Source organism: Aspergillus undulatus (assembly GCF_047715775.1).
Source record: "Aspergillus undulatus strain CBS 261.88 unplaced genomic scaffold BDV17scaffold_63, whole genome shotgun sequence".
NCBI lineage: Eukaryota > Fungi > Ascomycota > Eurotiomycetes > Eurotiales > Aspergillaceae > Aspergillus > Aspergillus undulatus.
The window spans coordinates 29,064-50,780 of NW_027396667.1; the positions used below are offsets into that span (position 1 = coordinate 29,064).

At 52.5% G+C, this 21,717-nt stretch overlaps 7 protein-coding genes across 7 annotated transcripts; 2 read left to right on the plus strand and 5 right to left on the minus strand.

The window, feature by feature from the left end:
* Position 1: 1 nt before the first annotated feature.
* BDV17DRAFT_204388 (nitrogen regulatory protein area) lies at positions 2-3,344 on the plus strand. The gene is made up of 4 exons (XM_073755316.1): positions 2-102; positions 157-262; positions 325-970; positions 1,036-3,344. The coding sequence occupies exons 3-4, from the start codon at positions 528-530 to the stop codon at positions 3,215-3,217; spliced, it is 2,625 nt and encodes an 874-aa protein (XP_073611568.1). The 5' UTR covers positions 2-102; positions 157-262; positions 325-527; the 3' UTR covers positions 3,218-3,344.
* Positions 3,258-3,711, minus strand: BDV17DRAFT_273709 (uncharacterized protein). The gene has a single exon (XM_073759041.1). It carries the CDS (start codon positions 3,691-3,693, stop codon positions 3,472-3,474), a length of 222 nt encoding a protein of 73 aa, XP_073611569.1. The 5' UTR covers positions 3,694-3,711; the 3' UTR covers positions 3,258-3,471.
* Positions 3,712-3,791: 80 nt separating this feature from the next.
* On the plus strand, positions 3,792-5,397 carry BDV17DRAFT_273710 (IPI1/TEX10 family protein). Its single transcript, XM_073759042.1, has 3 exons — positions 3,792-4,054; positions 4,106-4,178; positions 4,355-5,397. The coding sequence occupies exons 1-3, from the start codon at positions 4,007-4,009 to the stop codon at positions 5,362-5,364; spliced, it is 1,131 nt and encodes a 376-aa protein (XP_073611570.1). The 5' UTR covers positions 3,792-4,006; the 3' UTR covers positions 5,365-5,397.
* Positions 5,398-5,444: 47 nt separating this feature from the next.
* Positions 5,445-8,262, minus strand: BDV17DRAFT_284442 (permease for cytosine/purines, uracil, thiamine, allantoin-domain-containing protein; the record flags this gene model as incomplete). The annotated part of the gene is made up of 6 exons (XM_073760535.1): positions 5,445-5,486; positions 5,651-6,421; positions 6,524-7,158; positions 7,215-7,351; positions 7,396-7,445; positions 7,639-8,262. The coding sequence occupies 6 exons, from the start codon at positions 8,260-8,262 to the stop codon at positions 5,445-5,447; spliced, it is 2,259 nt and encodes a 752-aa protein (XP_073611571.1).
* Positions 8,263-9,373: 1,111 nt separating this feature from the next.
* On the minus strand, positions 9,374-12,358 carry BDV17DRAFT_204440 (putative G1/S-specific cyclin Pcl5). Its single transcript, XM_073755317.1, has 3 exons — positions 11,653-12,358; positions 9,927-11,594; positions 9,374-9,755 (listed from the first exon to the last, which is right to left on the minus strand). Exons 1-2 carry the CDS (start codon positions 12,080-12,082, stop codon positions 9,973-9,975), a joined length of 2,052 nt encoding a protein of 683 aa, XP_073611572.1. The 5' UTR covers positions 12,083-12,358; the 3' UTR covers positions 9,374-9,755; positions 9,927-9,972.
* A 3,183-nt stretch (positions 12,359-15,541) lies between these two features.
* Positions 15,542-16,384, minus strand: BDV17DRAFT_295104 (uncharacterized protein; the record flags this gene model as incomplete). Its single annotated transcript, XM_073762988.1, has 2 exons — positions 15,542-16,291; positions 16,367-16,384. 2 exons carry the CDS (start codon positions 16,382-16,384, stop codon positions 15,542-15,544), a joined length of 768 nt encoding a protein of 255 aa, XP_073611573.1.
* A 676-nt stretch (positions 16,385-17,060) lies between these two features.
* On the minus strand, positions 17,061-20,451 carry BDV17DRAFT_204502 (uncharacterized protein). Its single transcript, XM_073755318.1, has 2 exons — positions 19,181-20,451; positions 17,061-19,123 (listed from the first exon to the last, which is right to left on the minus strand). The coding sequence occupies exons 1-2, from the start codon at positions 20,033-20,035 to the stop codon at positions 17,222-17,224; spliced, it is 2,757 nt and encodes a 918-aa protein (XP_073611574.1). The 5' UTR covers positions 20,036-20,451; the 3' UTR covers positions 17,061-17,221.
* Between the last annotated feature and the right edge of the window lie 1,266 nt (positions 20,452-21,717).

The window sequence follows — 21,717 nt, forward strand, 5'->3', positions numbered from 1 at the left end:
AAAAAAAAAAAAAAAAAAAAAAAGAGAGAGAAGGAAAGGAAAAAGAACTGCCGAGTCATTTATAAAAAGAAAGCAATTCAGTCCACTGGGCGGGAGACTGGGGTATGCAATTCAATGATACGCAAATAATTGATCTCACTTAATGACCGATCCTAGCTTCCGCCCTCTGCTTCACTTCTGCACTTCCTGCGCTCCTGCACCTTCTTCGTCTCTTCCCTGCACCTCGACCTCTTGGAGCCGGCCTTCTGGTCGTCAACGGCGGGTAAGCTGAATTCTCATTCCTGCGCTGCTCAACCTCCAGGCTGACTGTTCTCCGTCCCAAAGGGCCAATTACTGCGCTCCGTCCTTCGCTTTCCCCCCCCTCCATTCAGCCCATCTCCATCCTCGTCTCGCTTCTTATCTACCAACCGACCCCTTCCTGTCCTATCTATCTCACTTCCTTTCTGGTCAACTCTCGTTATCTATTCTTTTCTTCTTCCTCTCGGCCTTCCTATTAGAGGAGCCCACGAGATTACCAACGCCAGATCATGTCTGGGTTGACTCTCGGGGGAGGTTCTGGCCGTGTGCGACCGACACAAGCCGCTGCCGGCTTTCCCTCCACGCACGATTTCGCCGACTTCGATCGCTCGTCCTCGTCTAACCGCAATCCCAACTTGCCCTCTAACCATTTCGCTGCGCCCTCGCAGCTGTCTGATGATTTCTCGCTCGTGACGCCCTCGGACTCGGCCCAGGTCCACGATAGCCTGCTCCAGGACTCATTATTTCCCGAATGGGAGGCTGATGCTCCGAAAGGGCTCGACAGTCCTGATGAGATGCAGAGGAGGGATCCATTAGCGACTCAGATATGGAAGCTGTATTCTAGGACCAAAGCTCAGTTGCCCAACCAGGAGCGCATGGAAAATCTGACTTGGCGGATGATGGCATTGAGTCTAAGACGGCAGGAGAGAGAGCGCGCTCAGCAGCAGGCTCGGTACGTCATTGTCTTCCTCAATCGAGTCGACTTGCTTTTTTTTTCCCTCCACTAATCCTTTATAGTCTCTCCAGCAAGAATAGTTCCGTTCCTGGCATGAGTGGCATTGCTCAGCAGCTCCGCCTTTCTGATCGTTCCAACAATACTCCGACCACCGCTGCGGAGGCACTCTCGGACCCTATGAACCTCGACGACTTCATCATCCCTTTTTCCCCTTCCGACAACCCATCTCCTACAACGAGAACCTCCGAGGCAACCTCTGGCGCCATTCCGATCAAGTCCCGCAGAGACCAAGCAGCGTCCGAGGCCACTCCCGTACCTGCGTCGTTCCCTCACCCCCCTCAGGACCAGCGGAGGGAAAGCGAGTTTGGCTACGTGCCGCGTAGGGTACGCAAGACGAGCATTGACGAGCGCCAGTTCTTCAATCTGCAAATCCCTTCTCGCAAGCGACCGGCGGAGGCCTCTCCTCACGTGCCCCCCGTTTCCAACGGCATGTTAGCTCATGACCCGGATTTCGCTCATGCCGTGCCAGAGTATAACCTGGACTCTTCGCATGGTCTACCCCTGCATCAACAAATGAACGCCCAACACTTTACTAATACCCACAACCACAATTCTCCTAGCATGACATTTGCCCTGGATACTTTCAACCTGGGCGATGACCCCATCCTCTCTTCGGCAGGGCCGTACCAACAACATTTCACCTTCTCCCCGAGCGAATCGCCGATGACTAGCGGGAACCCATTTGCCAACCTCTATGCGCAGACTCCGATAGCGTCCTCTCTCAACTCAACTGAGTTCTTTTCCCCTCCACCTTCCGGCTACCAGTCGACTGCCTCGACGCCCCAGCCCATTTACGAAGGTGAACAGACCAAGTATTTCGACATGCCTGTCGATGCGCGGACACAGCGCAGGGTTGTCCCTACTTATGTTACCCAGCGGTCAAACCTGTCTGCTTCTCTGCAGCCCCGGTACATGTACAACCAAGGGAGTTCGTCCCAGGATGTTACACACCAGAGTGCACACATGAGTGGCCCGCCCACGCATTCACCGGGCTTTTCTATTCCCCAACATGTTGATCCGACCCAGGTTCTGAACCCGAATGAGTTCAATGGCAACAACGCCGCCATGTTCACTTTTGGTGCTGATTCGGATAATGAAGACGACGATAACCAGTTCTCGAACCGTGGACTGGCAATGCCCGCCGAGTTTAGCGATGAAAGCATTAGCGATATGAATGGCAACATGCCCTGGGAGACGTCATATCCTGGCTCCTTCCAGTCGTTGCCTGGATTCGCTGCCCAGCATCGAAAACATGTCACTATCGGGTCCACCGACATGACGGACACTCCCAGTGAGTGGAACCAAGGCGGGAGCCTTGGTCGAACTCATGGATCGGCTGCGTCCGTCAGCGAAGTGCGCAACCGGGATCAGGGCCCACGACGACAGAAGATTGCTCGTACATCGTCCACTACGAACGCGAACCAGCTCCTTCGCCAGAGCATGAACCCGTCGGCCCCGACTTCTCACACATCACCCAACACCCCACCCGAGTCCGGCTTGAACAGCGCTGCCCCGTCCCGGCCCGCGAGTCCAGGCGGAACCAAGCCTGGTGAGCAGAGTGGTCCGACCACATGCACCAACTGTTTCACACAGACCACCCCGCTCTGGCGGCGTAACCCGGAAGGTCAGCCGCTGTGCAATGCCTGCGGTCTGTTCCTGAAACTACACGGCGTGGTGCGGCCACTGTCGCTCAAGACCGATGTGATCAAGAAGCGTAACCGTAACAGCGCCAACAGTCTGGCAGTCGGATCTTCACGGGTGTCCAAGAAGTCGGCTCGCAAGAACTCGGTTCAGCAGCCAGCGCCTACCTCTAGTCGAGCCCAAAGCAATACGGCCTCCGAGTCTCCTCCGGCCATGCCAGGCGGATCGTCTCGCGGTCCTGGAGTTGTTCCCATTGCGGCGGCCCCACCTAAATCTAGCCCAACAACGACCACATCTCCAGGAGTGACGACCCCTCGCGGTACGGTGCAGGTGGCGCCGAAACGTCAGCGTAGGCTGGAAAAGGCCGCTGACGTTGATTTGGCTGACGACGCCAGTCGATCTAGCACGTCGTCTGGTGGGCGGTCCAAGGTTGTCCCGCTGGCTCCGGCGATGCCTCCAGCGGCAGTCAACCCAGCCAACCACAGTATTGCTGCTGGTCAAGGAGCAAGCCAAGAGTGGGAGTGGTTGACGATGAGTCTGTAAATGCTCACTCTTGTCAATCTACCGCCGTCCCACAAAACCTTTTTTTTTTTTTTTTTTTTCCCTTTGCGATGATATTTTACACAACATAGACCTGATGACTACTGAACTGGGATTCTCGCTAGAACGGCGTTTGGTGATACGAGCGAGAATATCGGTCAAGATGGCTTCACGACGCTGATAATGGTTGACGAGTGATGCAATTTCGGTTCGGTTATTTGTCGATGGGTCTTCTTTACATTAATTGTGACGACGATCTACGAGACTAAGATGGCCCGAGACACGCAACTGTCTGTCTCTGGATTGTTATGTCCGCTTTGTTTGTGCTTGACCTTGTGATTTCTGCTTGATACAACCGCGTCTGTCCGGAACCTGGCCTTCGTTTGTTTGTCTTTTCTTCGATTTCTGTTTCTGTCTTGTGTTATTGTTGCATTCGAGGCCAGGCCGGGCAGAAGTGCGCATCTCTTTGATTTAGTCATTAATAGATACGATTGCACAGGATTCTTTATTCCGTAGGCTTACTTATCGTAAAACTGCATAGTTAAAGCGCGGTTGGCATTGGTCGAGTCGAGAGCGCGCACGTGATTTCACGTGATATCATAAAAATTTCCAGAGCAGCCATTCAATCCATCTCTCACGACAACAAGAACAACCCTCAATTCAGAATCAATCGAGCCATCAAACTTGCTCGCCTATACACTATTTAAATCCACTTGAGCTGAAATCCGATTTTTCTCAGCGCCCCGTCGTGTCGTCAACTGATACTGCCGCCACAAAGCCACAGCCACAGCCATGGGTGCCAGCGCCAAGAGGAAGAAGGAGAAGCAGAAGGACTTCCAGGTACGTCTTCTCTCCAGCTAATGAGGAGATAAATGCTAAATGTAACTCCAGAAACCAAAGCTCAAAGTCGGCAAAGCAAAAGCTAAGCCTGATAACTACACCGATACGAGCTTTAAAACGAAGGGTACGCTCACCACCTCGTCCATCACGAGGAAAAGATGATGCCAAGGCAGTTGGGATTGAATTGAATACCCAGGTCTACGCTATCAACCCAACCCCACACACACCAGTCCCTAGCAGACTCAACGCATCTCCCATATTTCCATCACTGTCCCGATCAAGGCTAACAACAATAAACAGGAATAACCCTAACCCAACAATCCCTAACCCTAAGCGCCCCCTCATCAAGCACCCAATTTACGCACCACCTCTCCCTCCTCACCTCAAAATCCGACTCCCAACGCCGCGACTCACTGTCATACCTAACATCCACGATCTCCAGCTCCCCAACACACCTGCCCCTCCCCAGACCCGTAAGTCTCATTTTGCCATCCCTCTACCCTCTCATCCTGGACTCGAACTCGGCTGTTCGAACGAACCTCTTGAAACTATTGCGGGTTTTGCCGGAACATGATATGTCCGATAATGTCGGGTCTTTCATGCCGTATGTCCGCGCCGGCATGACGCATCTTGCGGCTGATGTGCGGGTTAGTAGTGTTGAGGTACTGGGTTACTTGATTGGGATTGCGGGGGACGAGGTGGTGGGTGCTGCGGGAGGTTGGGTCAAGACCCTGAATTGTTTTCTTAGTGTGCTGGGGTGGCATTTGCAGGCGGGGAATTCGAAGTGGACGACGTTGGCGACAGGGGGATTAGTACCAAACGCGAATTCAGCACCTTCGGGAGGATCAGGGGGTTCAGGAGGATCAAAGTCCTCCTTCGGCAAAGCAGGCGTGAAGGGTCGGCCGCAAGTGCGCTTTTTGACGGTCCTAGGTGAATTCCTCGGTGCGGGTATCGGATCGCCTAATGATTTTGGGTCTGATATGGATATGTCTACCGATGAAGCTGGTGGTGAGCTCGGCACTGGTGCTGGGGCTCGCTTCCCCATAACGAATCTCTCCACGCACCTTATCCCATCTACAATTGCGTCGCCGTACATCTACCTCAATCTCTTTGGGGCGCCGCGCGACGAGGAGGGCGAGATGTATGAGACGAGGGAGGACCGGTGGCGGGTTTTTGTTTCTAGGGGGTTCCTGACGGCTGTTGAGAAGGGGGTGGAGGGGGCGAGGGCTGAGGGGGGGGAAGTTGGACGGGCGAGTGTGGGTGTTTGGAAGGTGTTGAAGGAGGCGAAGGAGGTTGCTGGGGGTGTTTGAGTGGAGGGGTTGTATTTACTGCATAGGGTTATTATTTCTAAGCGGTGTTAGCGGTGTATGATGGAGGTTTCAAAATGGTATCAAATCTTGACCTTGATCAACATAAGCCGTGGCCTTTCAACCTTTTATATAGATATAGATATCATTTGAAGGACAAGCCAGGTGATGGAGTCTACCTATATCCATCTACATAACAAGCTCAACTCACCACAACCCCTTTCTCCTTCCCTACCCCTCTCTCAGCATCTCCCTTCCCCTCAACCCCATCACCATCAACCCCCTCAACCTCCCTCGCATCATAAACCTCATCCGCAAGCTCCGCCCTATCCACCTGCGCCTCGTGCACGGGCCAAATTAAACTTGAGGTGACATAAACCGCACTGGTCCCCACAAACCCCAGCAGCCAGCCAAACTGATACGGCCGAATTCCAACCCCCACATCAATCTCCGAGTTCACACTATTAATCAACCCAGGCAACGACGGCACAACACCCACCAGGAACCCAACGATGGCGCGCCAATTCACAAGCCAGTCGTTGAACCTATACGTCGGATTCGCGGGCTGATAGAGTGCCAACGTATTATACTTCCGGCCTTTAACAAGCCAGTAATCCCAAAGCATAATCGCCGCAATGGGACCGAGGAAGATCGCATACGCACTCATGAAATTGAGGAAATTCCCTGCAGACACAAGAATCTTCCACGGTACAAGCGCCCACGATAAAAGCCCACAAATAATCTGTCCCCTTCGCAAATTAACATGTGTCGGAAAGAGAGCCATAAGGTCATTCGCAGCGCTGATTGAGTTCGCGCTGATGTTCACCCCCAATGAAGCGAGAGCGAAGGAGGCGGCGCCAAAGAATCGTGCCGCTCGGCTGGGCCAGTAGCTGATTAGTTCGAGCGGGTCCCAGGGGATAGCTGGTGTGTTGTAGCGCGACCAGCCGGCTGATGAGGCGGCGATGCCGATGAATGAGATGAAGGTGAAGATTATGGGGAGGAGGGGGATGTATAGGAGTTGCCACTTTACGCTGACGCGGGAGTAGCGGGAGAAGTCGGACTGTATCGTCATCAGTATCGTCAGTATCAGTATTAGGAGGCTAGTATCAGTAGTATAGTATGCTATCCTTCCAGGATAGGAAAGAGGGGAGGGTCGATATACCTGATTAACACTCAAAGTAGCGTAATTCCCCAGCACACTCGTCATACTCCCCAACCAAACCCACGAGTACTCCACCCCCTGCACAGTAGCCCTCTGATCGAAAAGCGGCCCCTTCCCCTCAGCAACAAGCGCCCAAATCAAGATAGCAACCCAAGCAACGGGCACAAGCACACTCTTAACAAGAAACAACCAGCGCAATCTATTCGGACTGAGACACAAAAACGGAAACTGCACGAGCCAGAACACAAAATACGCAATCATCGTATTCGTACTTATCCCCTGCTCCTCCGGAATCCCATTCCGCATCGTCAAAAAACTCGGCCAGATCGCCCCAATCATCCCCTTAACCGCATTCGCCCCATTAACATTCTGAATCGCGAACCAGAAAATCGCCAATATAACCCTCGAAACTATAGCAACATAACTGCCCCAAAACCCCCAGCTTGCGCGCGCGATCACGGGGAAGGGGATGTGGTAGATGCTTCCGACTGCGCCGTTTGCGGCGATCACGAAGGAGATTATGAAGAAGGAGAGGGCGACAATGGCTAGTGATTCGCGCCATGAGAGGCCGACGGCTATTATGCTGCTGGCGAATTGCCATGTTGCGGCGTTAAAGGCGTCGGAGATCCAGTATGCTGTTCAATTATATCAGTTTGTATAGAGGGAAGTGTCAAAAGTGTCAAGTGGGTACAGATGAAGCTGAGCGGGCCCCAGCGGCGGGCGGCGCGGGGAACAGGGTCTAGATCGAGATTCGTCCAGCGTGCGTTGCCGGCTGCAAATGCCGATTGCGATTGTGCCACGCGGAGGTGGAATTCTGGACGGCGGAGCCTCATGATGGCAAGGTAGTCAGACAAATTATCTAGCTGAGAAACGAAGAAGACAGGGATGGAGGTCGATAATAACTGTTCTGCTCGTCGTCGAGCTGCAGGAAGATAAGCACAAGCTGCTGCCATTGGCCGAGCTTATCTATCGAGACTTTATCGCATTTCTTGTCTCTTTTGAAGTAACTATATCCACGCTGTTGTAGTATCAATAGCCAGCCAATCCTCAAACCCTTCTTACGCCACTCATTCAGACTGCCAGTGTCAGATCTATTCCTCCCCCGGAAGCCTCACATCCTCCCAACCTCTCCCATCACCGATCCCAGGCAAGCTCCCTTTTCTCCGAATCCCCTTCCACTCATCAATATCCATCCACCCAATCTGCTGGAACCCACCGAAGCCACCAATCCAATAAACATTCGTAACCACCATCTTCGCCCAGAAGCTCGAGTGCGGCGACCCAGGCCGCCCAGGCAACCACACCTGACTATCAGGATGTTTAGCCGTATAGCACTCCCTTAAAGCCCTCTCCGCCCGCCAGGACACAGGGCTCTCAAACTTCTCAATGTAGCCAAACAACGTAACGCGAGGCAACCCCGCCTCGCTTAGCGGGAATCCAGGAAAGAGCGGCTTCGTGTTGTTAACGTGATCCCACCAGTCAATGGAAAGAGACAAGTTTGAGCCTGCAGCGACATTGTGGAACGTTGTTGCCACGCGGAGGGCAAGGAAGGTCGGATCACCATTCCCTCCGTTGCCAATATCATATGGCAGGGCCTCGTCGCAGTCGGCGAAGTATTCCTTCAGACTTATCGAGTGGCCAGCGACCGGAGGAGGAACGTTGCTGCGCTCGGGGAGAGGGTTCGGGAAGATCGTCGAGACCACGCCGGTCGATGAGAGAGCGAGGAGACGCCGGGCCATCAGGGTCGAGGTAAACCAGGACGGAGGGAGAAAGGACGATTCTGTCAGTATTTCTGTCGATGTGGAGTCCAGGAAGAGGGCGTCGCCGCCGAGACCGATACTGCCTTCATTCAGAGGGTCTTGGTTATGCTCCTCAAACCCATCTAATCCGGTCAAAGGAGTGGCCATGATGCCATAAGATAGAGTCCCAAGCAAGCAGAGTCCGTGGACCAGCTTTGCGATCGGAGGAGCCATGGTGGGCTGGCTATTACAGATTGTAAGAACAAACGAGTGAAAAACGCTGAACGGTTCCTTATGAAGAAGCAAGTAGAAGTAGAGAATAGTAAGCTATACCAGTCTATCTTCCAGCTCTCTAGAAGGGAAGAAGAGGAAGAGTAAGGCAAGTGAGGGGAAGCAGTAGGGAGGGAGTGCCTTCTCCATCCGAAACCGAGTGGCATGAGCTGATCTCATGATCTTATCTGATTGCGCTAGTCCAAATAAAGCTAGCTTATATGAGTTGTCATGTGATATATATGTGACAGTATTATTATTATCATGTAATCATTTTGTTATTCTGTAAATTGCTGCCTTGCTGCCTTGCAAGCTGTCAAGACATCCCTTTCCAGTGGTGCTGCCTCTCAGCCTAGGCTTACATTACAACATCTCACGACGTCGCCACTTGGGCCTCTGTCTCTGTCGCCATGACTCACTCATCTGGCTGGAGCCTCCGTCACCATATCCCGAAATAGCAAGCCGGCTTATCGGGACCGATACCGGCTGAATGGAGCTGGGCGCACTGCACAGTGAGTCAAAGGCTCAGGATCATTACCCTAGTCTCACGTTACCACGGCTAGAAGTGGGCGAGGGGCACCACCTGAGAGTGTAGAGACGCCGGCTCTGGGCTATCGTTGGCGAGTTAGGCGTACAATGGAATGAGCTCAGCTGAGCTACCTAGGTGGCACTTGGGGCCGTGGCCCCGTCAGGAACGAAGCTGCCCTTGTTAGTCCAAGGAAATGGAATCTCAGCTTACTTGTTTAACGCAAAAGAGACGAAGAAAGACAGGAAATATAGAGAACTGTTGAACTGGCGTATGTGCAACATGAACCACAAATCAAAGGAAATTAGTAGAACCTAACAAAGCCTGTCATACTCCGAGGGCCAATAAACTCCACCTGATCGCGAGATGCAATCCTAGAGGCAATCCTATCCCTACTCCGTGGATGAGACAAGTCTAGACACTCGAATCAGATCAGGCCGCTAAATCAATCCATTCCATTCCCTCCCATCACTCCAGTTCGTATGATAGAGCGAAAAGCAAGTTAAGTGACATCAAAGAAAATGGCAAAGAACGCAGTGGTCCACCCCAGCATACATCATACACCAGCGAGCTGGACCAAGCTCACCGAATATAGGTCAAGGTCATTATAGACTCCCAGCTCCGAAGCCCAACATTGGTAGGAGGGTATATACAATGAGTAAAAAAAAGACAGGCTTTTTCCCGTTGCAAAAAGGACCTTGAAGTTCATGGCGAACCCTTCGACCCTGACCTCTCCCTGTGCGCCGTCAATGTGCAAGGAAGAGAGCAACTCGGTCGACAAGTTGTAGAGCCGAAACTAAAGTAAACATTATGCAACAGGCGGTGTAAATAATAGTAACTTTTCCTTTTTATAGGAAAGAAAGAGGACCGAGAGCGTAGGGAATGAGTCTTCGTGACAGGACCGTCCTGTCCCATTAAGGGTTCACGCGGAAACCGGGATGGAGCGCAATTTTCCTTGCCTCACTACCACAGCATGCACGTTTCGTCCCAATTGGACCGGACAAGGGAGCACCAAATCCAAGAGAGCTCAGTGACGGAAGGGAGAGGGGGGTTTCAGGTTGTGACATGCGGAGCAGGTCCGCCATGTTACCGTCCGGAAGGACTGTTCCTTCGGTGTAAGAGTCTGAGCGCATTAGACTGCGCACATGTTGCTGTAGCTGCAGATCATCAGATCCGGCACGGCCACGTTTGCGGCACAGGCGCCGAGGCTGGTGACCGACCGATTTCTGACCCGACAGCTGACACAGACTCCGGGCTGCTTCATGGGTAGATGTCTGATCCGAGGGAGTTTCCAGCGAATAGCTAGACATGTCAGGAATGCGGCTACCCGAGCTCAGATAACTTTCCGGAGACGAGGCACCGCTGTACGAGATCTCATCGATAGGAGAAGCCATCGGCATGTGCTTCCGGTTCCCCTTGATCGAGTTGCCAGTGCAGCGCAGAGTGGCCTGCATTGCCAGGCTGGGCAAAGTCGGCGCTGAAGACCCAAAAGAGCTGGATGACTGAGAAGACAGTGTCGAGACATCCGAAACCATCGACTCGGGTGACGACGCAGATGATGTCGAGCGAGCCAGAGACGACCGACGCATGAAGGTAGGGAAACCATCCAGTGCACTGCTAGCCTTTGAGCACAGCGACGGGCGCTGGTCATAGAATGACCGCGCCGTGCACATGCTCTGGGACATGGCAGCACACATTTGACGTCGGTAAGTGGGGCGGTAGCTAGCACTCGCAGCAGGAGTAGAAGCACTGCTCGATTGAGGGGTCAACTGAGGCGTCGGCAGAAGGGGGAGTCGGGGCATCGATGGTAGGGATGGGAGAGAACCGTCCGATCGGTTCAACTCCGGGAGCTGAGAAATCGAAGGGAGCTCTGCATTCACAGGGGCGTAAGCCGGTCCCCTCGTGCAGGCACTTCGCGGCGAAGGAGAATTCGAGGCGAAGCCGCCGTCGAGTCCATTCATGCTCGTCGGAGTCATGGGCCCGTTGTCGACTTCATCCAACTCGGGTGTGAGCCTAGGGATGACGGTGCGCCATGACAGGCCGTCGGAAGAAGCCATGTTATTCGTGCCCGAAGTGTATTTCAACACGATATCCGTCCAGCGCTGGAAGGTTGCCTCAGTAATGTGAAGCTTCCAATCAACGGCCTCCAAGAACATCAGCTCATTCTGGTTGATTTCGAGCGTGGGGAGACCCGAAATCTTGCTCCAAGCACGGGCGGAATAGTTCCGGTCCTGAAGATATTTTGATGCAAGAATCAAAGCCGCCAAGAACATGCGTCGGCCACACTGCATAGCCCGGCAAACCGGCTTAGCCCGTGACTGGTCCTGAGGCTGTTCTAGACTTGGCACGTGCGATTTGATCTTGATCAAGTAGTAGAGCGCTACCTGCAAAGTGCTGTAGCTAGTCCGCGAACGACGGAGTGTTTCTTGGATGAAGGTACGAAGAGGCAGGACGCCCTTGCATCCTGTTTTTGAATCACTTTGAAGTGAAGCCGCGGATAAAGGCCAGATGATTTCGACGATCGATGACGCAGTGTCTTGACAAGCATAACTTAGCACCATCCTCAAATAACTATTCAAGATTTCCTAACTCACCGACAAGGTTATCAACAAAGTTGACCTTCCGCTCAGACTGCCGGAGCAGACAGGGCGGAGGGCGCGTGCTCGATACGCCGCTAGACTGCAAGCTACTGCTGGTGCGTCGGGGATGCTTACGCAACTCCGGCGGAACAGCGGCATCGGCAGTCGTCGGGGCAGGGCCCCTGAAACAACCACGCACACTACTAGTGGCACCTAGTCTTCCTCCAGCCTGGTATTCACCCTCATTTTCCCAGATCACATCAACGGAGCTTGTCGATGACGAAGAGATCGAGCTTTGGGTGGATACGGCGTCTAGGGAGAAGACCGAGGAGGAAGAGGACGAAGCCGAAGAAGAGATCGATGAGGCATATGGATGCGCATACTGCGCCTTGAAGTGCATGCCCTGGTTTGAGTCTCTCAAACCTAACACGTCAATCCCGGTCATATCCGAAGTACTGTATAGTCTCGCGACCCGAACACCCTCTTAAGTATTATCGTTAAGAGTAGACCGTTGTCGTAGGATCAACAGTGGAATGTGGGTAAAGGCGATGTGGCGAAGTTATTGTAACCGTGAGTTTGTCAATAAAACCGTTATGCAAGTAACCGTGAACGTGAAGCGATAAGACAAGGAACCGTCTTGAGTTCGCAGGCGACGGCGAGCCTTAAGAGCGATAATACTCCAGTTTGCAACAAGAGTATCAAGAGTTTCAAGAGTGTAAGAGGGTTATATTGTTGGATGCCGAGTCATCCAACAGGAGGTAGTGGCGGTTAGATAGTTATTTGTGGAAGTCGGAGCAGATGACGATAAGAGGGAGAACGTGGCAAGGAGTGGAAGGATAAAGGAGTCACCGTCTGTTGTTCCGATCACCTTTTGTAGAGTCCAAGTAGATCAGGCCGGATATCGTGAGGTAGCAAAGAGACACGTTTGTAGGTCAACGTGACTCTTCTTTCAAGACAATAAGTTGTATGCGATATGACTCAGTAAGAGACAGCAACCATGTCAGAGGAGCCTCGGAGATCTGGGGTAATGGATTCTGCAATAGAGGTGACCGGAACAAGCGACGAAGCAACAGGGTACATTTTGAAACCGAGAGGCGAATGTGAAGTTATAGAGGAAGCCGATAGAACGGCGGACAGACTAGCAAGCAGGCAGGTACGAGGGTCGACCGGCGCTCGTCCAGGCAGTCAGCTGCTATCGGGGAGGCAAACACGAGATCAAGCGACGAGGAAAGAATCGGTATGAGGCTCGAAATAGGCTAATGTGAGGAAGACCTAGTCAGCAAAGAGGGTTCTCCGAATTTATGGATCCTCTGGCGCCTAGCTATGACTCCCAGTGAACGGGCAGAAACCAAGGGTCCGCCGTCTGGTGACTATAAGGCGATGGCGGCGGAGTCCAAAACAAATGACTAACCCGGTGGGGGAACAGTGAAAAAGAACAAAACTCGAAAGGTCAGGCAGAGAAAGGAACAGGTGGTGGCACAAGAGAGGAACGATTCAGAAAGGGCGATTTGCAAGACAGACGAGATCAGAGGGTTACTCACCGTGGAGTGGCAGTGGCAAGAGTGGCGGAACTGAGGAAGAGAGCGGATGCAGGGACCACCGGATGGCGAAAACAGAACAGCAGACAGGAACAGAAGAGCAAGCAGAGCTATACAGACGCCAGAATAATCATTGAGAAAAGGAAAAGCAGTTGTTGAAGGCGATAAAGATAGAGAGGAAGGGCAGGAGAGGGAGTCTGGAGTAGAGGCAGCCCTGGGGGAGAGAAGAAAAGAGGAAGAGTCGAGAGTCTGGGGACGGAAGGAAGACGCCGAGACTGCCAGACAGCACGGCGACGAGTGCGGATAGCGATGACTCTTCTCCAGCCTCGACTGCAACTGAACACAGCCTGCCCCTATAATTACTCAAACTTCTCAACAATCTCCTCCCAGCCTTAATAATTAATTCAGTATTCACTATTCACTCGCAAGGCTTCTACTATCTTTCTCGATCTCCCTAGAGTCTACTTCATCCGACAGCAACGGCGCTTTTCGTGACTAACAGAATACTCTATGAGCCGGCCGGGTCTTTGAATAGCATGATCCTATCGTGATACTATATGATGATAACGGTCAGATAGTCAGATAGTCCTCCGTAGTCTCTCAGTCTCGAATCTCTCCTTGAAACTAGATACTATCCAACGTCATGCTCGTAGCTCTTGACTTGATGGAAACCTTCATCGCAGGTTCGACTTCCACTTCCATACTTCAAGAAGACTAGCAGCGTAGCGCGATATCGGCTAGCTGGCATGAACAAGATGCGATCGTGGTTGGGTGTGCTGTATGCAGTTCCGAACAGAGTAACCCAGTCTCCATCGCGCCCGTCTCAACGGCATGAACACCCATAAATCGAGAAAAATCGTCCTGAAGGCGGCCAACCACCAACCAGTGAGTGTGAGCCAGTGACGCTGATGCGGAGGTTGAGGCGGCCCAAGAAGGAAAAATTCGGAGGTCAGCCAACCACCACCGCTGGATTTGCCAGCCACGCCACCACCCCTTGACAGTTGGCTGTTCTGCCAGTCAGGCTGAGCTACCTATCTACGGTGTACCAGGCAGCGCTCAACCAGGCAACATGGAGCTCTGGATAGACCATCAGATGGATAACTTTAGATATGTTCGTAAGAGTAATCGTCACCGAAAAGTGGCCGCTAGAGCGGTTCCGTCGCCGTCGCACGCAGGTTGACAACTGGCTGTGGAACCAACTTACCAAGTCTTAGTCCAGGCAGCATCTTCCAGATGGCCGTCGTGCACCCAATCGTATGTTGCTGGAGCATATGCTTTGCAGGGCGCTTGACCTGACTCAGATCTTGGTTCTCACGAGCTCGCAGCTCTGCCAGCCCTCGTGATCACGAGAGCCTGAAAGAGCCACGGCAACTATAATATAACATCCAACACCAACAGCCACCAACTGACAACATGAGATCGCATAGCCGACCTCCATGTCAGTATGCCGTAGAGTCATACTGCCTCTTACCAGGCATACTCCCAACGAGGCCGCGCAGACAGCAGGCTGAGCAAGCAGGGCAGGGCAAGACAGACCAGGACAACTAAGAACAGTCAAATCTCATCCTCAAATCTCAGGCAGCGCAGCCTTGGAGTCAAAGTTGGAGAAGATGAAGACCAAGATTCCCTACTTTACCCGCGCCCCACGTACTTTGAGTCATGCTGAAAAGCCCACTGCGCCCGCCAATCACAAAACTTCTATTCTCAATCTGTTGAACGGTCACGTTGGCTTTCCCCGCGGTGGGCAGAGTTAATGTTAGGTTTAGAATTAGTTCTCTGTAACAGCTGTCTTGAGACTGAGGGGACTTTTGCGTTTCAAAAAGTCGGACAATGTTCACTGTTCGCCAGGGCTGTCCTTGCTGCATCGTCCACTCAGTCGTAACTTGGAGCAAAGACAGAATATGACCCGACGAAAAAGAGTCGGAGCAGAGGAGAATCGCTTCCGTTCACCGGAGACGATCCTAAAGCGGCCTAGAGTCCTGACGGATCAGGAAGGTGATTACCTGCGCCACTTTATGAGTAGTTATGAAGCTATGATAAGTCAGGATGCGCTCATTGTGTATAAGTCACGTGGATTTATTCGCGGTCGGTCATGCGACGGCCCATGATATGAGTATTATATCTTTGTATCAGAAAGGCAAAACGACTGGCAAAAGCGGCACCCACCGTCATGGTTTGGTAGAAGCAAATAAACTGGGTAATGCGGTGATGATGAGCAACCTCCAGATCAAAAGATCCAGTTCTGTGATTATATATTTTGCAAATTGGACCATGAACTTGGTACTCCAGGACGCTTCAACTATACCAGGAACCCAAAATCAACCGCCCATGGGGATCGAAGGAGAGATTCATTACTATTATTCGTATTACCTGAACGAACGCCCTGTCGGCAGCCCGGCACCGCTTGCACCGCTTGCACCAGCCGTCCCCGTCCCATCCTGTACAACACAAAGCAAGTACTTCTTATCAGGGACGACCACAATCTCGTGCTTCTTCGTCCTTAGCCTCAGCAGCTTCACCTCGTCATCATTCTGCCCCTCAGATCCATCTCCTTCGCCATCAGCCCCAGTTCCAGCTGCAGAGCCATTCCCGTATCCTGGCATAGAAGACCCCTGAATCTCATTAGATGCGCCTGTGTTTGTAGTATCTCCGTCACCAAGCGGATGCCAAAGCGCGAAACTTAGGCTCGACGCGCTGGACACGAATGCGAAGATGTGTGCTGCGAGGGACTCTGCTTGGGTGGGTTGGTAGGGTTTCGTTGGCTGCTGCTGCTGTTGTGGTGATGTAGGTGACGAGGTCGAGGCGTTCGTAGAGGAGGGTTGTTGCGTTTGACTAGTAGTCTCGCTGGAGCTCGGGCTCGTGGGTGTGATATCTGCAGTTGTAGTTCCAGTCGTAGCTGCTTCGACACCTGTTTCCTCCGTAGCCGCAGCTTCAACCGTGGCCGGAGCCGGCGAAGACGTCTCGCTTCTTGTTCTTTTCGGGGACGACGGCGCCAGGCGGCCTGTTGTCTGAATGATGGAGCCGTCTTTGCGGGAGAGGATGAGGGTCGATTGGACTCCGGGGCGGGAGGTAAGGTGAGAGAGGAGGGCGGAGACGTGTTGTGGAATCTGGAGTGACTAAAGTGAGAAAATTATTAGTCGTCCTGTTCTCCTCTGCTCTTGTTTAAGCAAGCTCGTGAAGGAAAAGCGTACTGTGGTTGAGTTCGCCATTGTTGAGGCTGCGGGGGTTGCGATGTGGTAAGGAGTGTTATTTGGTTGGTTGGTTAGAGGTGCTGCGTGCGCATCAGGATTCTTTTGTAGCATTTAACAGAAGCTTATAAGAGTTGCTCAGCTGTAAAGTTGGTTGAGGTTCATTGAAATAATTTGATAGTGAGCATATGAAGCTGGCTTTTGTTCTGTTGACAACAAGCAGTGCGATCGACCGCGGCAACAACACGATGACTAAGCATTTCATGGTTTCCCCAAGGTTAGCTGGATTAGGGCAGACGCCAGGAGTAGAGTATCCAAACCGAGTAATTAGCGATCACCGGTATATGAACTACCAGTAGTCATAACGCAGTTAGAAGTGAGAGAAAAGGCAGAATTGCAAGCTACCCGTTGCATTGAACCTTGCCTGACGAAGGAACGGGCATTGTATATCTGGTTGCGGAAGGCCCACCCGTGTGCAAAGGATACAGCTGGGAAGGAACGACCGTATCGGTCGCACCTTCCTTGAAGTTCGAACATTCCTGGATTGTTGGAAAGAACGGTACGTATCCCTGATTCCAAGAGGGAAGCTATCCACACCACAGGCCGGGGCCAAATCTATATACAAAGTGAATGAGCTAGCTACCTGCAGGTATTAAAAAGTATTGCCAAACAAAGCAAAGCACAAGGCACTGGTAAGGACTTTACAAAGGGATCGACATCGAAGCAGCAGAAGTATGGGTGGCAAGAGGATATAATCTTGCGATACAGTACTGAGACAAGATATGATAATAGCGAGCGACGGGAAGCCACCTGGGTGAGGTTGAAGGAATGGTTGAATCAACAGCCACTTCAACGTATTTAGGCCATAACACTCGACTGATCTGACAGCCAATTAAGGCCAATGTCATCCATCATCTCCTCGAGCTCCCTGTCTCCGTCACTGATAAAACTGCCCTTATCGAAAGAGTCAGGGCTCGCAATCCAGCTTTCCGGACGGTATGGGGTTCGTCCACTGCGGGGGATTTTTTCGGGCTCAATCGACGGAGTCTCGGAGGAAGCAGTGTTAGTTGTCGATGAGAAGGACGTGCCCGTAAGTGGGGGGGTTACTCCCAGCAGACTTGATAAATCCTGTTTGACGCCAACGTCCAGGGCCGCAAGAAGTGCGGCTTGGAGGATTTTGTTCTGACGTTCGAGATGCTCGATACGGCCCTCAAGTGAGGGGTTGGGCTTGGGTTCTGGCGTAAGATAGGTTTGGGGCTCGTAGGTTCGGTGATCAAGTGAAGAGACATGCGTCTGAGGGGCCCTTTCGAAATCACGCCTCCTGTAAGCTTGTTGCGTTGCAGGCTCGATGCTGCCGGTAGCTTGGTGTTTCTTCAGCGAGCGACCCCTCTCGGAAGTAGGCTTATTGATAACAATGGGAGCTGGGTTTCCTCGACGGCGCCGCCCGGACGACTTGCGCGGCGAGTTCCAATAGAAGTCTCCGTCTGGGCCTTCATCGTCCGAAGATGGTAGAGGTGTTTCCTCTTGATCGGGGAAAATTCGCTGTACGTGTGGCCTCTCATGCTTCGTTCCAATTTTCTGTAAACTCTTCTTGCGGTGCACTGCTTGATCTCCGCTGCGTGTCGAGGGCGACATATTCTCGAAATTCTTAATGGCGGCAGTCATTGTACTTGCCGGGGCGGTGCAATATCGTCGGCTCCGGTGAGCTTGCCGAGAAGGGTTGGTTGGTGGAGGTAACCTGGGAGGCGGCGAGGAAGGGCCGCGCGAGACCTTTCTTTGATATTGTTGTTGGACATTGAGCTGAGAACTCTTACCCTTGCGCAACAGTGGTAGCTGATCCTCTCTAGGAGTCTGGGATGATTGTGCGCCGATGACTTGATCCTTACTTGAGTTTCTCTGGTGGCGACTGGTAGCGAGGTCCCTCATTATCAACGAACGGACCTTGGCCTCACGAGTCCGCCCGGCTTTTCCTAATGAGCCGCGTCGAGGCTGGATAGGCACCGGTGGTCCTGCGAGCGTGTCATGGTTTGCTGCCGTGTCTTCGGGGCTTGTCATGAGTCTAGGGAACGGCGAATCGCGGCCACGGCTAGTGCCGTTGTTCCTTCCAGGACTGGAATTCTCCGAGCTGCTCGGTGATGAGATGTTGATGTCCGGCGGCATACTTCTCGGGGTACCTGGGTCTTCGTGTCTCGTGTGGAGCTGAGCTGTCGGACGGTTCAGGGTCACCTTCTTGTCGCGGTTACCGTGGAGTCGAAGTGGTTCGGGAACCGAAGGTAGAGGTTTGACTGGTGCCGGAATAGGGAAAGCATCAATGGCGCCTGGCGGCAAGGACGAAGGACGACGGTTATGTTTGGCTTGTGCATCTTGTGTCTCGAGACCCCTGACCGCACTTGCAGAGTGTCGTTCGGGTCCGATTGTAGTGGGATGCTTCTTTTCACCCTTAACCTGACCATTTTCTCGAATCTTAGGCAAACTGCTGGATGAATTCCTGAACTCGCGGTTGTCCGACTCAAAAACAGAAGCCAATGCCGGAGTGCTTTGAGAGCCTGGCACTGGTGAAAAGCACCGATTTGGGGTTGGGGATCGAACGGCTGGGGCGCGGAATGCGTTACTACTCGAGGTACGCGTGGGCATCGTATCAGGGAAGAGTTTCAGGACCGGCGTCGTTGGTGCTGACGGACTCTTAGAACTCGTTGACGAGTTGTGTCGGTGTGACTTAGTAGGGCCTTTTGATTTCGATTCTTCTGGAGACTGCTCGAACTGCTCGTTGTCAGTATTGACTGATGCGTCGACGCTAAGGAGTGAACCTCGACTCACATTTTGATTCTCACTTGATACCATCGACTGAGCTGGCCGATTGAACCGCGAGGCGATGGGCAACTCGGTGCTAGCACTACCGCTCATGTTGTCCATGTTTGAGGAAGAAGCCTTGGCTACTGGCTCAGGTATCACACCAGACGCGGCAGTCACCGTCGGTTTCGCGTATTGTTCTGTCCCGGGTCGGTATGGAGGAGGGTTGGGGTCTTCAAATGGTGAGAAGTTAACTGCAGCCTCAACAAATGATGCAAGGTCACGTAGATCAAGCGACGACACTTGGCTACTTCCCTTGGACCCTGGTTCATCTCTTTTCTTGAGGGGGTGTTCCAGCCATGGCCGGCCGATTTCCTCGACATCCCGCTTCGAATTGGATTTGAAGCTGAGTTCTGAGACAGACTTGGAACTCGACGCTATTGAGGGAACACTTCGCTTGTGTCCCCATTTCCGATACTGAGATCTCGGAAATGAACCTTGATTCTGGAGCGCAGCTAGTTGACGAGACGCTTCGTCGACCTTTGCCTTCGTATCTGTTCCCTTCTTGGTGCGAAGGGCCAGTCTAAGGCGCCTCTGTCCAGCCTTGATCATGTCTTTGGGACCTGTCGTCTGCGAGGATGTTTGGGAAGCTACGTGGGTTTGGAGGAATCGAACAATTTCTGTGACGTTTTCATTGCTTGCTCGTCCAGTGTTCGTACCCGTGGAAGGTAGCTCGTCCGCCATTGATAGGTATTTTTGATGCTTTGGTGCCAACGCCGACATTGTGTATGCGCGTTTGGATGCTTGAGAACTGGGCCGATAGGTTGGGATGATGGGACCGGGTGCCTGTAGGATCCACCCGGACTCAGTGCGGGTTTGCATAGAGGTTCGCAGCTACGCCTGGGTCACCCGTGAAATAGAAGGTTAGCGACGTCAAAGGGGCATAAAATTTCGGCGTTCGGAAATGCCCGCGGGGATGTGGCGTTCGTTCGAGTCCAAGAATGTGAGACACCATGCACGTTCGAGTCTGGAGAGGCAGGTCCGTTTGCCAAAAAGTGATTAGGGCAGAGGCGTCACGTCAGCAGGTCATGGAGCTGAAACAATATCCGTAAGCAAAACGAGGATAGTCAGTCGAACGCGTGTTGAGGCGTCGGTGCCTACAAACAGCGAGCAAATGGGAATGCAGTTCCAATATCTGAGATCAGATGTTATTTGCGATGGGAAGAAGAAGCTCTCGGAAAGAGGACGTAGGTTGATTCGAGTTTGAGAAAGAGCAGCCTGAAAATCAGCGCGGTCAAATTCTTATGTATCCGGAGATTTCTTTCGTCGAACTGGCACTAGACGCAACAATAATGCAGAAGTGATGCAACGCCAATTGAGACCCGTAGCTCGTTCTCGAGGTCTGAGAGATAAGGTTGAACGGAAACAAAGCTATTCCTGCTTGCGAGGATTGCAATTTCGAGCCATCTTGACCAAGCTCGGCGGGGGCATTTGCAATGAACCCAGCACTGGACAGTCGTATCTATGCATGGCCAGTGGGTCTATTGATTGACTAAAAAGGAAGTCAGCCTCGAAGCGGACATGGCGGAAGAAGCAAAGAAAGCTAAAGAGACGTTGAGGGGCGATCCTGAATCCTGATCATTCCTGTCTACAATGATGAACCCTCGATCGGAGTTTTTGCTTGCGCAGATCCCGTGCAGATAATTGATAGATGTTCATGGACCATGGGGAGATGATGCTTGATCAGAAAGGCTCGCTTTACTGCCAGGGCTCGTATCTATTTCGTCGAAGAACCACTCAAAGATGATTGGTCTAGCCTTCGTTTGCGAGCGATTGTCACCATTGTTGTTCCGAGACACTTTTCTTTCAGAGAGGTTTTCCCTCATTGTTCGGCTGATTCGATCAAAGAAGAGAGCCGGGGGCCTGGCGCTGCCCCATGCCATCCTCGTCCCACGATTGGAGAAGCATTAATTTGACGCTGTGCGACCTCAAAGATCGGATTCTCACTGGCACGATCCAGCAATTGAAGACATGGGTATCCTGAGAATGATCGATGTAAGGGATTCAAGTGTGACTGTGATTCTGACGTGCAGGCCATAACCCAGCACAATCTTGCTTTTGGCTGTTCGTAACTTGTGCAAAAACTGGCTCAGGTCCTGAGATCGAAGGCTAAGCAAGACAGGTGCCTGGGCGGCCTGTCCGTTCACGGCAAAGCCAACGGCTCTGAGAGTCGGACAGACGAGGGATCAGCCGTTGAGGGTGGGCCAGCGCTCTGAACAAAGGGCAAAGTCAGACTAATGGGCTGGACTGAGTCAGTCTGCCCGGGGTGGAAATGGACAAACAAGCGTTGACGCCAATGATGATAATGGGATAGGTCGGAGGCACCTCGTCATTGTGACAGATGCACAAACAGGAGCAAACCCAGGAGGGTGGATCCCAAATCATTGAGGTGTGAAAAAAGGAGAAATCAACCAATCAGATGGCAGAGAGACGGATGCAGCGATGGATGGGGAGAGGGGAAGAGGTTGGAGAAGGAAGGAAGCCAAAGCGAGAGAGACGCGGCT

Excerpts from the sequence above, each read along its gene's own strand:
- BDV17DRAFT_204388 (XM_073755316.1), top strand. The coding sequence starts at position 528 with ATGTCTGGGTTGACTCTCGGGGGAGGTTCTGGCCGTGTGCGACCGACA. Across the intron at positions 971-1,035 it reads CGCGCTCAGCAGCAGGCTCG|TCTCTCCAGCAAGAATAGTT; the intron begins GTACGTCATTGT and ends AATCCTTTATAG.
- BDV17DRAFT_273709 (XM_073759041.1), bottom strand. The coding sequence starts at position 3,693 with ATGACTAAATCAAAGAGATGCGCACTTCTGCCCGGCCTGGCCTCGAAT.
- BDV17DRAFT_273710 (XM_073759042.1), top strand. The coding sequence starts at position 4,007 with ATGGGTGCCAGCGCCAAGAGGAAGAAGGAGAAGCAGAAGGACTTCCAG. Across the intron at positions 4,055-4,105 it reads AGAAGCAGAAGGACTTCCAG|AAACCAAAGCTCAAAGTCGG; the intron begins GTACGTCTTCTC and ends ATGTAACTCCAG. Across the intron at positions 4,179-4,354 it reads TACGAGCTTTAAAACGAAGG|GAATAACCCTAACCCAACAA; the intron begins GTACGCTCACCA and ends AACAATAAACAG.
- BDV17DRAFT_204440 (XM_073755317.1), bottom strand. The coding sequence starts at position 12,082 with ATGACCGGGATTGACGTGTTAGGTTTGAGAGACTCAAACCAGGGCATG. Across the intron at positions 11,595-11,652 it reads CTTTGTTGATAACCTTGTCG|ACACTGCGTCATCGATCGTC; the intron begins GTGAGTTAGGAA and ends ATGCTTGTCAAG.
- BDV17DRAFT_204502 (XM_073755318.1), bottom strand. The coding sequence starts at position 20,035 with ATGCAAACCCGCACTGAGTCCGGGTGGATCCTACAGGCACCCGGTCCC. Across the intron at positions 19,124-19,180 it reads TATCAAGTGAGAATCAAAAT|TTCGAGCAGTCTCCAGAAGA; the intron begins GTGAGTCGAGGT and ends GACAACGAGCAG.